Source organism: Acanthaster planci, linkage group LG01, assembly GCF_054643075.1.
Source record: "Acanthaster planci isolate LZ-2023a linkage group LG01, COTS_SCS, whole genome shotgun sequence".
Classification (NCBI taxonomy): Eukaryota; Metazoa; Echinodermata; class Asteroidea; order Valvatida; family Acanthasteridae; genus Acanthaster; species Acanthaster planci.
Genome location: NC_141777.1, coordinates 34,545,999 through 34,559,330, shown reverse-complemented (window position 1 = coordinate 34,559,330; position 13,332 = coordinate 34,545,999). Strand labels below are relative to the sequence as shown.

The 13,332-nt window shown below is 42.4% G+C and overlaps 1 protein-coding gene across 3 annotated transcripts in view; it reads left to right on the top strand.

Moving 5' to 3' along the window:
* Window positions 1-13,332, top strand: part of LOC110979639 (uncharacterized) — a 37,675-nt gene that overhangs the window by 17,978 nt on the left and 6,365 nt on the right. For all 3 annotated transcript variants that reach the window (XM_022235639.2, XM_022235638.2, XM_087132561.1), the window contains exons 11-28: window positions 266-338; window positions 1,007-1,104; window positions 1,554-1,755; window positions 2,593-2,805; window positions 3,759-3,922; window positions 4,812-4,952; window positions 5,529-5,699; window positions 6,024-6,236; window positions 6,661-6,813; window positions 7,008-7,354; window positions 7,686-7,852; window positions 8,335-8,414; window positions 8,986-9,177; window positions 9,690-9,823; window positions 10,569-10,653; window positions 11,433-11,630; window positions 12,399-12,536; window positions 13,029-13,171. In XM_022235639.2, the coding sequence (XP_022091331.2) occupies window positions 266-338; window positions 1,007-1,104; window positions 1,554-1,755; window positions 2,593-2,805; window positions 3,759-3,922; window positions 4,812-4,952; window positions 5,529-5,699; window positions 6,024-6,236; window positions 6,661-6,813; window positions 7,008-7,354; window positions 7,686-7,852; window positions 8,335-8,414; window positions 8,986-9,177; window positions 9,690-9,823; window positions 10,569-10,653; window positions 11,433-11,630; window positions 12,399-12,536; window positions 13,029-13,171 (2,912 nt within the window). The remainder of the gene's footprint in view (window positions 1-265; window positions 339-1,006; window positions 1,105-1,553; window positions 1,756-2,592; window positions 2,806-3,758; window positions 3,923-4,811; window positions 4,953-5,528; window positions 5,700-6,023; window positions 6,237-6,660; window positions 6,814-7,007; window positions 7,355-7,685; window positions 7,853-8,334; window positions 8,415-8,985; window positions 9,178-9,689; window positions 9,824-10,568; window positions 10,654-11,432; window positions 11,631-12,398; window positions 12,537-13,028; window positions 13,172-13,332) is intronic.

Sequence of the window (13,332 nt, the reverse complement as noted above, 5' to 3'; positions counted from 1 at the left end):
AACCACACAAATGTGCATCCCTCTGGTGTAAGATTCCATCAACAGTTGATTTTTTTTGCTATTAGTATTAATGAAAATTTGGCTGTCCATTTGTAAAAAAATCACACTTGAATAAAAAATAGCTCATTGTTCAAGAGAAGTATCAGGCTGCCTTCAAGAGAAACCCCGAAGATCAACTTTGTCACTGGGAATTCATCCTTTTCTTTCCCAGTGTCTTCTTGGATGATCCTTTACACAGTTTCTGTCGACTTTTTTGCTTGTGCAGACTGGCGACCTTAGCAACTGGAATTACTCTGGTAACTGGAAAGTGTCTGAGGGTGGAGACCAGACAGAGACAAGTATGTATCAAAACCTTAGCATCCTTCTTGAGCAGAATGGGCCGTCTGAGTATATTATTATATCCAAAGGAATGCTGTGTTTGTAGGCATACGTTTCCTTGAATTGGCTGATTTCCTTATACTTTACATTGCATATGTGCCATTTAGATTGAAAAACACTACTTCCTTTCCCAAACCTTGGAATTTCCTTAATTCATGCCTGTGTTTGGAAGCACTTCGCTGTATGAAAGTGTCTGGTGTTTTTGTTCACTAAACAGTACGTACATTTTCACTGGTCAGTGCATTTGAAGTATTTGAAAAAAATCCAGTCAAACTTGACCCTTACAGCACGCTGGGAAGGGTAAATGAGCATTGTAATTCTTCTCCAGCACTCATTAGTTAGAATACATATTTGCAACAACACGGTTCAACAACATTTCCACCTGACCCGTGGGTACTGAATGTACATGTAACTGCATTGACCAGGGCAGTGAGTGAAAGCACAGTGCTTTGTGCATCTGCAGCTATTAAGTATCCCTTCCTAGCACCCTATCGGGGCGGTGGAGACCAAGCCACCTTGGTTGGGTGTCGGGCACACAGTAGCAGGGGTGTCAGGGTACTAGCCCATTTTCTCTGCAGGTGTTGTGCTTGGAGTGGATTATATCGCCTTATTGTAACTTGGCTTGCAGTGTTCATTTCGTCACATATGTGGTGCACCAAGTACCAGGAGGTGGAACTCACCGAGCACTTCTCTGAGAAGCACCTGGATTCAAGCCCAGAAATCCAGGTCAGTATTGAGGTCCATGCCTGCCGTGGGTTTCTAACTGAGTCTCCTTAAAACACACAGTACCGGTATTCCCATGTGCAGTAATCAGAAAGGCCAGTCTTGGGCAAAGCAAACAGCTGTACATGGTCATTGCCCACACATCCTTACTACGTAACTGTTCTGTGCCTGTCCCACTACTGAGTGCATTGATTCACTGGTTCCTAAACAAACCTCAAATTATTTACTGCTCCCGCACTATGTTGTTTTACTGATTAATCATTTAGTAAATACAGTGTAATGAAAATACTTTTGGTCAAGTTATTTATGTACAAGCCGGCAGTTGACTGACTGTTTTAGCTTAACTCGTTTCTCAGTTAACTTAAGAGCTCCAGCTGAAACTGCTTGTAAGCCAGCAATCTACCGATCCCTTGGAGTCGGATTATTTCATCAGCCACTGTGTATTTTGTTAGGTGTCAGAGTCTTTCCGAGAAGGCTGCAACAAAGGTGGTTTTTACTCAATGACGGCCACACTGATGGGTCATGATGGCAGCGTGATTAAGCGCCAGACCACTGGTCAGCAAGGCAGCATCAAGACTTCTGATTGGATCAGGGTCTGCTTTACATTCAAGAACTATGGTCGAGGGGTCCGTAGCATTGGCATAGAAAGTGCAGGTGAATGGTTAGCTCTTGACTTAGTGACTTGAAGCAAAACTCAGTCTAAGAAATAAAAAAGAAATTGGAATGATGTTTGTACAGCCTGTATGTTTTTCACATTGGATTAATATTGGATTAAACCAACATTTCTTTCTACTTGAACGCAGCAGGATTTCTTATTGCAAAAGTAGCATTCATATTAAAACTCACTAATAATGTTTTCTGAAATGCAAATTCATGACATGTTTATCCACACAAAAAAGTTCTTCCCGAATTGTAATAGTTTTGCCTTCAATTGAAAATGGTTTTGTTGTCTTTCAGGGTGGGTAGATATACTTGTGTTTGCATGTCCAACTCTATAAATGAATTGACAGTCTTCATGTTACTGTTGACTGGCAGTGAGGTAACTAACTGTTTGTACAGAGGGTAATAGTCAAATAGATGTCAGTCTAAGGATGGGTCCTGGGGAGGCATGGTCCCTATTGGCCCTTCACTGCCCTTGGATGTGCAGATATGTCAGTCTTTTGCCATTAGTCAATAGCAAAAGTAATGGGTAATTCCAGAAATTCGAGGTCAATGTTTTTTCTGTCCCTCTCACGTCTGACATATGATTTTGTGAGTTCGGAACACATTTTCTAATTTCCAAGAGTAATGAATTAATGCAAATTATCTGCCAAACAAATCGTTATTGTTTGAAATAAATTCCAGTGATAATTTCCATGTCAAATTACAAAGTTCAGATGTAACAGGGACATAAAAATGTCACACTTTTGGATCCCTAATTTCTGGAATTGCCCTAATCCCTGTCCAAAGAACATAGGATCACTCAACATTCTTCCCTCGTCCTTCCCCCAGCCAAGGATGACAAATTTTGGGCGGGTCACTTTGGTGCCTACTGCTCAGCTGCCTCTATCCGGGTCAAGAGTGAGGTCGGAGCGGCGTCCGGGGACAATTACAGCGACATCCAGCCCAGCACGGGTCCCAGCTTCACCAAGGAGTTAGATCAGATGGTCCGTGGTCTGTACGAGCAACACCAAGAAGAGCTGACAGACATGCAGCGACTGATGGGTAGGTGGGGTGCTTTTCACTCGTTGCAGCAGGCAGGCAGGGGAGAGAGCATGCTTGAATTTTACAGAAGATATAAGAGAGCATCTCATAATTTGGAACGGTTGGAACATTCCACAGGGAACACAGCATTCCCACTGGAAAGCTGCCTCAGCACCATCTTTGTACAAAGTAGACCATTCCCCCTATGTGTGAACGTTCCAGTGGAATTCCAGTGTTCAGTGGGAATGGTCCAACATGTCCAATGGAACTTAAAAGTTCTTGACTTTTGAGACGCTCCCCTAACGTGATGTAAGTATCACACATCAACACTTTTTCTGCAGATCCGCTCAGAAATAATGTTTGTGAACCACATTACATCAATGTAAAAAGCTGTGAGCAAATTCAAGTTTTTTATGTGAGACATTACTCATTAGAACTTGAAGGAAAATAATTTCATGCACATGCCCAATCTTCACGGAGACTGTAGTTAACCACTTGCCGGTGGTATTATTTTCAGCTAAAAAATGCCAGTAGTTGAAAGTGATAGAATGCATGTACCATTTTTTAAAACGATGCCCTGAGGCTATGTCGTGGAGCGATGTTTGCTACAACACCAGGCTCTATACAAGCTCAACCTGGTTGGACTCATTTGAGCTCCTGTATGTGTGCATACTCAGTGGGAAGCGCTCAAGCCTGCAAATGAGTATAGATGTCATCTAATACTGCTTAACGAATTTGTTAGAATGTGTTTCAACATCTCCTTAATACGACACAAGAAATCCCTTTACATACCATCTGGCAGTTACACGTCATTTGGAGATGAGGTGGTCAGTGAGCTCTGTGACTAGACCCTAGCTATAAGATTTATGTAGCCTGGCCATCAATGGTCCTAGGGTTTATGAGTCCCATGAGTGTTCCTGAAACCACTAATGGACATCTTTGCGCATCCTCAATCTTTCCCCATTGAATCACAGAGGAGATGGAAGACCGTCGCGGCACAGAGATGGATGCCAGCCGTCAGCAGTCAGGCCAGGCCAGATCACGCCCCGTCAGACCCTCCAACAAGACCAAACGCAAGAAGCGTGAGATCCGCATCTTTGTCTCCAGCACCTTTAAAGATTTCAAGGAGGAGAGAGAGGTAAGGCTCGGCACAGTAACATGTAACCCACAGCCACAAAGCCAAACACAAAGATTGTCAAATTTTCTGCTACTGAACCCTTTAAATTTGTACGAGTACTTGGCACATTCTACCTGGCGTTTGGACAGTTTTTCATGCAGCTTACAATGCGACAAATGGCTTAATTATGACCTTTCTGCTGGGTAACAAACAATTTTGTACTTGTTTTCCTGGATGAGTTCACGCATGCATACTTGATATCATTGTTTAACCTGTTGCTGAGGAAATCCCAACAACAAATCATGATCAGAAAGTTTTAAGGGAGCATTTTTCCCCCTTATTTTCAACAAAATGAAAGGAGACGTTTTCTTCCCGTTGTTCATAGATTTCATTTTTATTTGTAGAAATCCATGTTATTTGAGCAGGTGAGAGACATGGTGGCAGTAAACACGATGGCCCTCTGTTTATAGCACAAATGTGCAAATTCCTAAAATGACAAAAGTCTCCCACTGATACCTGTCAGCTTTGACCATGGAATGGGGAAAGCTCGCTGAGAACAAAAAATATAAATAAAAGATGTCTTCTTGCTAAGAGGTCAGTAGGCCCATGTACTGATAATGTCATACTTTGGTTACACGTGCACTGTCCTATGGTGGCAGTTGAGTCCCATAGTCCACTCAGCATGAAACGAGAAGCACATATTTAAACTAAGTGTGGCGTCATCAGTACGATAGTTGATTAAATGAAAGCTTCTTTCCCAGTTCAGCATTCCCACATTTTCCACACAGGACTGTCTTTGGAGAGTGGATGTTGTGTTGATGAAAAATGCCACATTTGATAAGAAATAGTGATATTACGTGAAACATTTGTTTAAGTTGAGAATGCCTTACATTATGCTACTCATGTGTAGGTTTTGATCAAGAAGGCATTCCGTGAGTTGAACCGTATCTGTCTGGATCGTGGCGTGTTCTTCACCTATGTCGATCTTCGTTGGGGTATCACCGAGAGCCAGACTGCAGACGGTGAAACTATCTCCATTTGTCTTAGAGAGGTATGAAATGGAACTTTCCACATTTCATTTGCCAAAAATTGTAAATGTTTTAGTTCAGAGTCCAATTTGAATGTTTGTCTGTACAATGAATTGGGATATTCTCAACACTCTTGGAAGGTACAAAATGAATGTTGCATTTGATATGCAGATGTTTGTAATATTTCTTACAGGCCTTTATTTGATGGTTGCTGTAGAACTGTGGGGATTAATATTCTTATACAAAATACAAAAGTGACAAAAAGGCATCATTAAAACAAATCACACAATTAAACAAAAAAGCACAAGAAAGCTCTCTTTTTGTGAAATTCCAATCACTTCGTCCAGTCTGTTTATCTTTGTTGATTAATTATGTAAAAGATTAATTAAAAATATTTCCATCTGATATGAACTCAAGATTGTCAATTTAAACAGTTTAGAGGGTTGAGAGCAAAAAATGATCAAAATTGGGGAAAAAATTGACATGTTTGTCCCTCTTACAATGGCTATGTGCATAGCTAGATAAATAAACATAAACATGAAGTATTATTTGAAGTCCCAGCTATTTTGTTAGCTCTGTGTTGGTTCTGTCCTGGTCAGATTGAGAAGTGCCGCCCATATTTTGTTTGTTTGATGGGAGACCGTTATGGTTGGAGCCAGACTCAGCATAAACCAGATAAGCTGCTCAACAAGAGCTTCAACTACGCCATTGAGAATTTCAAACCGCTGGAGTGGATTGAACAGTACCGCTATGAGACAAGTGTCACCAAGGTAAGAGACCAGAAACAGTGCAGCGTCACGTCCGAGTAGAATCCCAGGTTGCTCTTTTTTCTCCCTCTGTGAAATCCACGCCAAAGAAATGATGCCTGCTGTTGTGTTTATTTGAAGTTCGTAAACGTAAAGTTTTTGGAAAGTGTGTCAGTGTTCACAGTGTGTGCATACCCAGGTGTCACTTCATCAACCAAATTGATTGATTACACGGTTATCATGTAGTGTCCACACACAGTAACCAAAATTTTACCCGGAACTGTTGCAGTAACGAACATGGAGATTTGGTGTGAATCCAGATTGTGTCTTGTGTGTTTGGCCTCGTAGCTGGAGATAATGCACGCGGCGCTGAACGACACAGAGGCCAACGAGGGACGCACGTTCTTTTATCTCCGTGAGCCTCGAATCAGCAGAGATGACCTCCCACCTCCAGATGATGAAAAGGAGGAAGAGGAAGAGAAAAAGGAGGAGGCGGCAGCAGGAGAAAAGAGCGAGAATGAAAAAGGAGACACCGATAACGATGCAGACAAGAAGGATGAGGTGAATCATCAACATCGGCAATCAGCTATCAGATCAGAAATTTGTTGTGAACTAGAGCCGTTTATATGAAAACCCGTACAGACTCCTCTCAGAATCATAGGTACATGTTCATGCAAGCTAATTGTGAGCCAGTGGATGAGGTTTAGGTTTTTTATACATGAGTTATAAGGGTATGCTTTAACCAGGTGTTCGGAATCACACCCTCAGCCAATGTCGTCATTGTTAAGAGATTTAAGATGGTGAAAATACACACAAAAGTAAATAAACTCACTTTGTGAAAAGTTAACTTATGGTTTGGTAAGCTTAGATGAGCCTAAAACTCTAGAATGGCAATGGTCATAGAAGTGTTGTGGAATTTGCTGGAAATTGTTAATGTGATGTTCAGAATCATGGTTTGAAGCTGAAGGTTTTGGTGACTCCGTAGAGCACAGAAGACGAGAAGAAGAAGTCCAAGAAGAAGCAGGAGACTCAGTGGCATTTTGATCGGCAGCAGCAGTTGAGGCAGACGGTGGAGTCCTCAGGGATGCCCCTGCGTCGATTCTCTGCTGCCAACGAAGGATGCGAGCTCATCAAAAAGGTAAAGAGGCAGTTCTCTCTGTAGATCTCAAGAGTTGACCACTAAGAGTGGAAACCAGGATCAATGCTGCTTGAGCTGCTGAACAACATTTTCTAATCACCTAATATCACTCATGTATGTAAATTTATCAGTGCATAAGCCTATCGAAAGAGTTTAAACACTTGGCTTCTGCTTGTCTTTCCCCTATTCGTAAGGATCTTGTTTGGTGCGTTGACCAGGATTTCCCACCAGGCTCAGAGCTCAGTGCTTTGCAGCGTGAGCAGGAGGCTCACCAGGCCTTCGCTGAGCCCCGCCGTCGCATCTACATTGGAGGCCAGGAGTACATCCAACAGATCAACGCGTACGTCCAGAAGGCCACCCGAAGCGGGGAGGACTTTGTGAACACCCCCTTTGTGATCCTTGGGGAGTCTGGGTCCGGGAAATCGGCGCTGGTCGCAAACTGGACTCGCCAGTTTGAGGAGGAAAATCCAGGCATCTTTCTCTTCATGCATTTCATTGGGAGCTCTGCAGAGAGTGCATCTCATCTAAACCTCCTGCGCCGGTGAGTTCTAAAGGTCTTATTAAGGAGAGTGGCACGGTTCCTTCCCAATTAGTTGGAAAAATGTGACCAATATTCTGTCTTGCCTGTGATCTGACCTGCATTGTTCAAATATTCAGATTTAGATCCAGTCAGTGATCATTGAATTTTGGCTTAAACTTTGTGAGAACTTCATTCATGTTCAGTGCCAAACTGTGGGAATTGGAGACATTCAGTACTGAAGATATAGGGACAGATTCAGTCTAAAAAGCTTCCATGGATTTCAGGATTCTAAGTCTGGTGGTTATAGTTCTATTGATCTTTTCTGAATTCCCTTTGTTGATTCAACCCTCAGGTTGTATGAAGAGATCAAGCAGTTCTTTGGTTTCGAGATGACAGTACCCTCATCACAACGAAACCTTGTCTTGGAGCTGTCCACCTGGCTTCAGATGGCCGCCAAGCAGGCCAGAGTGGTGTTGGTCCTGGACGCTTTGAATCAGCTTGACTCTGGCTCTGGGGCTGGTGAGGCAACATGCCACACTGTGGCAAACCCATGAGTTTTTGGGCTAAAAAATCTCATGCCTGAGGGATGCAGAAAATTGCTTGAGCATGAATATGAGTTGGTTTGAAATTAACGCGTCATTAAGATTAAACAATGTGAAATTGGAATTGGAAACAATTTGAAATTTCTCTGTACTTATAGCACTGTTGTACATACCATCAAAGATTCATTCAGAATAGTCAGCAATTTGTCTTCCCAGCACGTTCATAGATTTTATAAATACGTTGTTCCCAAAGTCCCAGGATTTCCCCCAACTGATTTCACCTTTTCTTTAAGGGAACATGAATGCTCAGGTGCAGACCCAACCCTAGCCCTGCAGGTGCAGTCTAGTGTCCCATTGCATTGGGTTGAGGGCCACTCATGATGTGGAAGTGGTAGGTTGCCCTGCCATCATACTAAGTCCTTCATTCACAATCATAAACTCATTGCTGTTGTTTCCCAGGCGAAGAGCAAGATCTGACGTGGATCCCAAAAGAATTGCCTAAGAATGTTGTCATGATTGCATCAACTCTACCAGGAAGGGTGAGTCTGATCTCCATTTGTTTTCTCTCTTGGTAGTACCTTGGACATACTTTGAAATAAACCCAATCCCCTCAGTGTTCTCATAATTGTCCGTTTGAGGTGAAGTTACCTTTTGAACTGCGGTGCAGCTTGTTGAGAAGTCCCAAGTTGGTAAAAGTTGTAGTCAAGAGTCACCATGATCCTGGTTCCTGACTAGACATTGTGGTAAACACGGCTCTTGGTAACCAATGACATAACCAACCTCTGTCAGCTGATTATCCCAAACAGGACAAACTCTGTCAACATCCTGTTGTCAGACATCCTAATTTTGAACAAGGCAGCCTTCAAGTAAAGATACAGTTAACCAAAGTTATCAACTGCATGAACAAGATAGGGCATGTTTGCTTCTAAAAACAGTACTTCCTTTTAAGTGTGCACTCACCCGCTTGGCGAGGGATGTGCTGAGCACATTCATCCAATTTCTGTTTGAATTCACATTTTTGGCTGAGAGGCTGCACGTCAACATGGGGCAAATTTGCCATGATTTTTAAGTCACTGAAACATTGTCTCTGTTTTGCTTTTGTTTAACAAGGCAATGGACGCTGTGACTGCTGCTTGCTGGCCAACGATGAGAGTCCATCCACTCAACATCAACGAAAAATCAGACATTGTCACCGGCTACTTGAACCTGTATGGCAAGACACTGAATGAGGAACAACGATCGTTGATCATCGATGCCAAGCAGACAGATAACCCTCTATACCTCAAGTCCCTGCTGGATGAGGTAAAGCCAAAACGTTGCAAACTTTCTCCTCTGTTTTCAATCCTCTAGAATGGGGGAATTCTTGAAATTTAGTTTTTCGTTTACTTTAGACTCACTGTTTTGAATTTATGGTGTCCAGTGAGTTGAGCCGTGAACATGTGTCATTTTTAAATGGACTCAGTTGGACTTTGAATAATGTTAGAATCCAACTCCACACTCATCATATCATTGCAGCGTATTGTGTTTAGGGTCATCGGACACAGTCCTATTCTTAAGTGAATGCACACCTGTGCCATAATCTATAGTTACATGTATGTTATAGGAAGTCACTTCATTTGCATGTAAAAACAGCTCATGTTTGTGACTCAAAAGGGCCAAGTGCCATTCATTTGGTGTTCAGTACAGTGGAAAGTAGACGGTCCGTTTAATAGCAGTGCTGTATTTCAAAGAGAGAACCGTGATGCTTGGTGTTGGTGGAATTTCTGGAGTGGCATATTAGCAATTGGTTCAAACTGTTGTTGTTTTGTGGCCAGGTTCGCATGTACGGCAATTTCTTCCAACTGACCACGGCCATTCGAGAGTACTTGGCAGCGGGCAATCCTGGGGAACTGTTTGTGAAAATCCTGGACCGCTTTGAGGATGATTTTGAGCGAGGAATTGTGGAGAGGTTAGTCACACAGAGATATTTCCAAGTCTAAATACAAATTCAAGATAGCCACAGCATCATGTAGAATCAGTTGAAAGTTTCGCGTGTTAAAAGTTGGTTTCATTACCAATATGTGCCCTGATTTTCAAATATTAATTTTTTTAATAAAATTTTATGTTAAATTGTGTTGATGTATGTAAATCCCATCAGCAGTGTTTGATTTTGATTGGAAAGTATCCAGCTTGTACTCTTCTTTTTCTTGTCTGTGAAGGGGCATCCAACCCTCTTTTATACCTTTTTCTCAAGTGTCACCTGATGCACTTTGGTTTCATGCCAAATCTTCATCACTTATTTTGCTGTTGCCTTGAGCACAACTTGCACTGTTCTCGTGTATTTTACAGACAAATAAACCAATGGTACACACATGTGCACTGGCTTATTGGTCACAACCCTGGTCCCGTAATTGAGTTCTGTCATCTGCATCCAAGCAAGCCAAATCACTTAGGTTTTCGTCTGAGGAAAGTGCGAGTCCATTTTTGTTCAAGTCCAGCTCAAACCTGGAGTCCAGATTCCAGTCAAAGGGTTGGTGAAGCAGAATGCTCAGATATAAAAACCAAAAACCCAAATAAAAAAAACAAATGCTCTGCATGATGGAGAGCACAAGTTTCTTCCAGAGTCCTTAGTCTACACTCAGAGTCCTTGCCAGCAACAAAATGTCTAGGAATAGTCGGTTACCTAACCAGCTGTGTGGTCTTTGATTTTCTAGGCCTGGGCTTGTCCGTGATGCCACCACTGCTCTCTGGTGCTCTCATCGTGGTCTGAGTGAGCAAGAGCTGCTGCAGTTTCTGCAGGTTAGTACGGAAGATGTCAAGAACTACATCAGAGGATGGATGAACAGTTTCCCCAAGAGGGTTATGAAAGGAAATCAGAAAAAGCTTCTCATTTTTGTTAATCTAATGCCCTGCTTTGGGAAGATCATCAACTTCATCTTCTTCTAATTCAGCCCGTACATCTAACATTTTAAAGAGAGTAGATTTGGATTTTAGCTTAAATACATGTAACTTGGCTTCACATTTGAGACCAATTTTTTTTGGTGAGAGGACTGTAAGGTAAATCCTGTAAAACTTACAAAGTGGCAGGTGCCCTACTTTCTCGAAAAACTTTTGTGAATGATTCGGGTTTGCTGGGAAATTCCAGTCAAGTGGACTATCAGGGTTCGTAGGTGTCATGGAAAACCTGGAAAGTCATTGAATTTTACTTTTTGTGTTTCAAGCCTTGAAAGTCATGGAAAATTTGTTCTTTCATTGAATAGTCATGGAAAGTCATGGAATTTAATTCATGTATGAACCCTAGCTATGTAATGTGACAGGAAATAAGCATTACAGTTGACAGGATAATGAAAGGATTGTAAACCGATGACTGTTGAAAAACCGAACTTAGTTTCCTTCAGTAGTCGTTCATGTTATGATTTGGTAATGGCATAGTTAGCTTTTAATAGAGCATAATAAATTGGCAAAGCAAGCATGTTCTGTAAAGGCACTTTTCTGAAGCTCAATATAAACAGCTCTATGTGGGTGGAGTATATTTCAGAAGTCTAGTAACCGGCCTTGCGTACTTTGGCTTCTCCCAGGTTCCCAGCAAGGTCTGGTCCCCCTTCTACCTCTCCTTGGAGGAGAATCTGGTCAATCGCAACGGCATCCTCAACTTCTTCCATGACCATCTCCGCCAGGCCGTGGAGCGCAAGTATCTGTCCACGCCGGAGCTGAAGCGGAAGGCATTCCTAGCTCTGGCTGACTGGTTCAACAGTCAGGACATTGATGACCGATATGTGAGTCTGTACAGATATCTCTGAACTGGCCGAACCTTATAGACTGTGCAATTTTGAAGGTTTGCAGTAGTCAACACAACCCTAAAGGGAGCCCCATTGTCACTGTTTGTCTTAAACTGTAACCACGGCAGCCAACTTTGGGATAGAAACCAAGTTTTGTCAGTTATGTCTCTGAACTTGTACATTTCATTCATCGGTGGGGATAAGAAATGTTAATTGTTTACGTTATTGCAGAAATCTCCTTGTATTGCGCTTACACCTTGGAATTTTACGGCTAAAATTGAGAATCTATGTAGGTCGCAAGAAAGGAAACACTCTCAACATATGTGGTGTAATTATGCCTATAGTTTGGTCATTATCCCAGCTTGGGATCTTGTGTCCATAATTATTGAGAAAACAAAAAAATCTCATACACTAAGTTGAGTCGAAATGATGATACGACTGCATGGCGTAAAAGTTGACTGTGAGGAGTCGTCCAAGTTGTGGCATCTCCAACTTTGACTGAATGGCAGCGTTGGCTTCCCATGACCTTACACCTCACCAAAGATGAAGATAGTTATTAGGTTTCTGTGACGAACCGTCCAGTGCACTTGAGGTATTTGTTCGAGGTCTCTCCTTGGCTTGTTGACTGATTACCTCAACAGGAATGCAGACAGTTAGAGTCTTCACATGGAAGAAGGCACGAATACTTATTTTCTTGTCACACCACCTTGTTTAGCGTTGAAAAGAACTGATCTGTGACTGTGCCCACCTGGGTCTTTTCAACAGGTGGAAGAAGTTCCTCACCTTCTGGCTCATGCCAAGGAGTTCAAGCGGCTGCAAGCAACCATCCTCAACGTGGCCGTCTTTGAGCGACTTATGAGCACCGAGGAAGGCAAGTTCCAACTCATCAAGTCCTGGCAGCTGGTAAGTCTTTGAACAGTCCAACTCGCTATTAATGAAAATGTGTTGCGTGCTTTCCACTGAGGGTGGGGAAATGGATGGATTTCATAGAAAGCCACGTCAGGCGCCGTCAGTGCTGGCTAAGGCGAAAGTAAATTTGTATTAAAGATCTAGGCAAAAGTTAGTGCTGTATATTTGCAAAGTCAAACACGTTCCAATTTAACGAATATTGCCATGCGTGCTTTGTGATTTTAAATTTCCAGTCATGTACCCGTTAATGCTGAGAATACAACTGCTTTTTTCAAACTGGCACTTGAGTTGTAATCAAACATGATAATTATTAGAGCATGTTTCCTTATGGTTTCTTCATTTGGAAGAGGAAGGTGAGATGGACTACCTTGGTTAGGAAGCCAACATATATTGTCTCTTAAGTCAAATTAAACCCTGATGCTAAATCGAAATTTCAAAGCACTGCATTTGAGTGACTTGAGGATGTGCTTATGATGTTCCCCTCAGCTTGGTGGTTATGAGGAGGTAGAACAGTCTTACCTGGGTGTCTTGGCACGCTCCGAGGAATGGGAGAAATCTAGACTGAAGGACGGGCTGATACGAGCCATGGCTGGCTTCTTCACACAGCTCGGATTACTCAAGGGGGCCAGGTATGATCAGACTTGAGTTAGTTCTTGACAGGGATTCGCGGTGACAGAACCGTGGAGGTGTAGGTGTTGGTTTATGGCCTGGCTCTCATAATAACCAGACTGAACTCTTCCCAGATGATACAGTCATGTTCTTGCTTGGATGAAATGCCTGAAAAACCAAT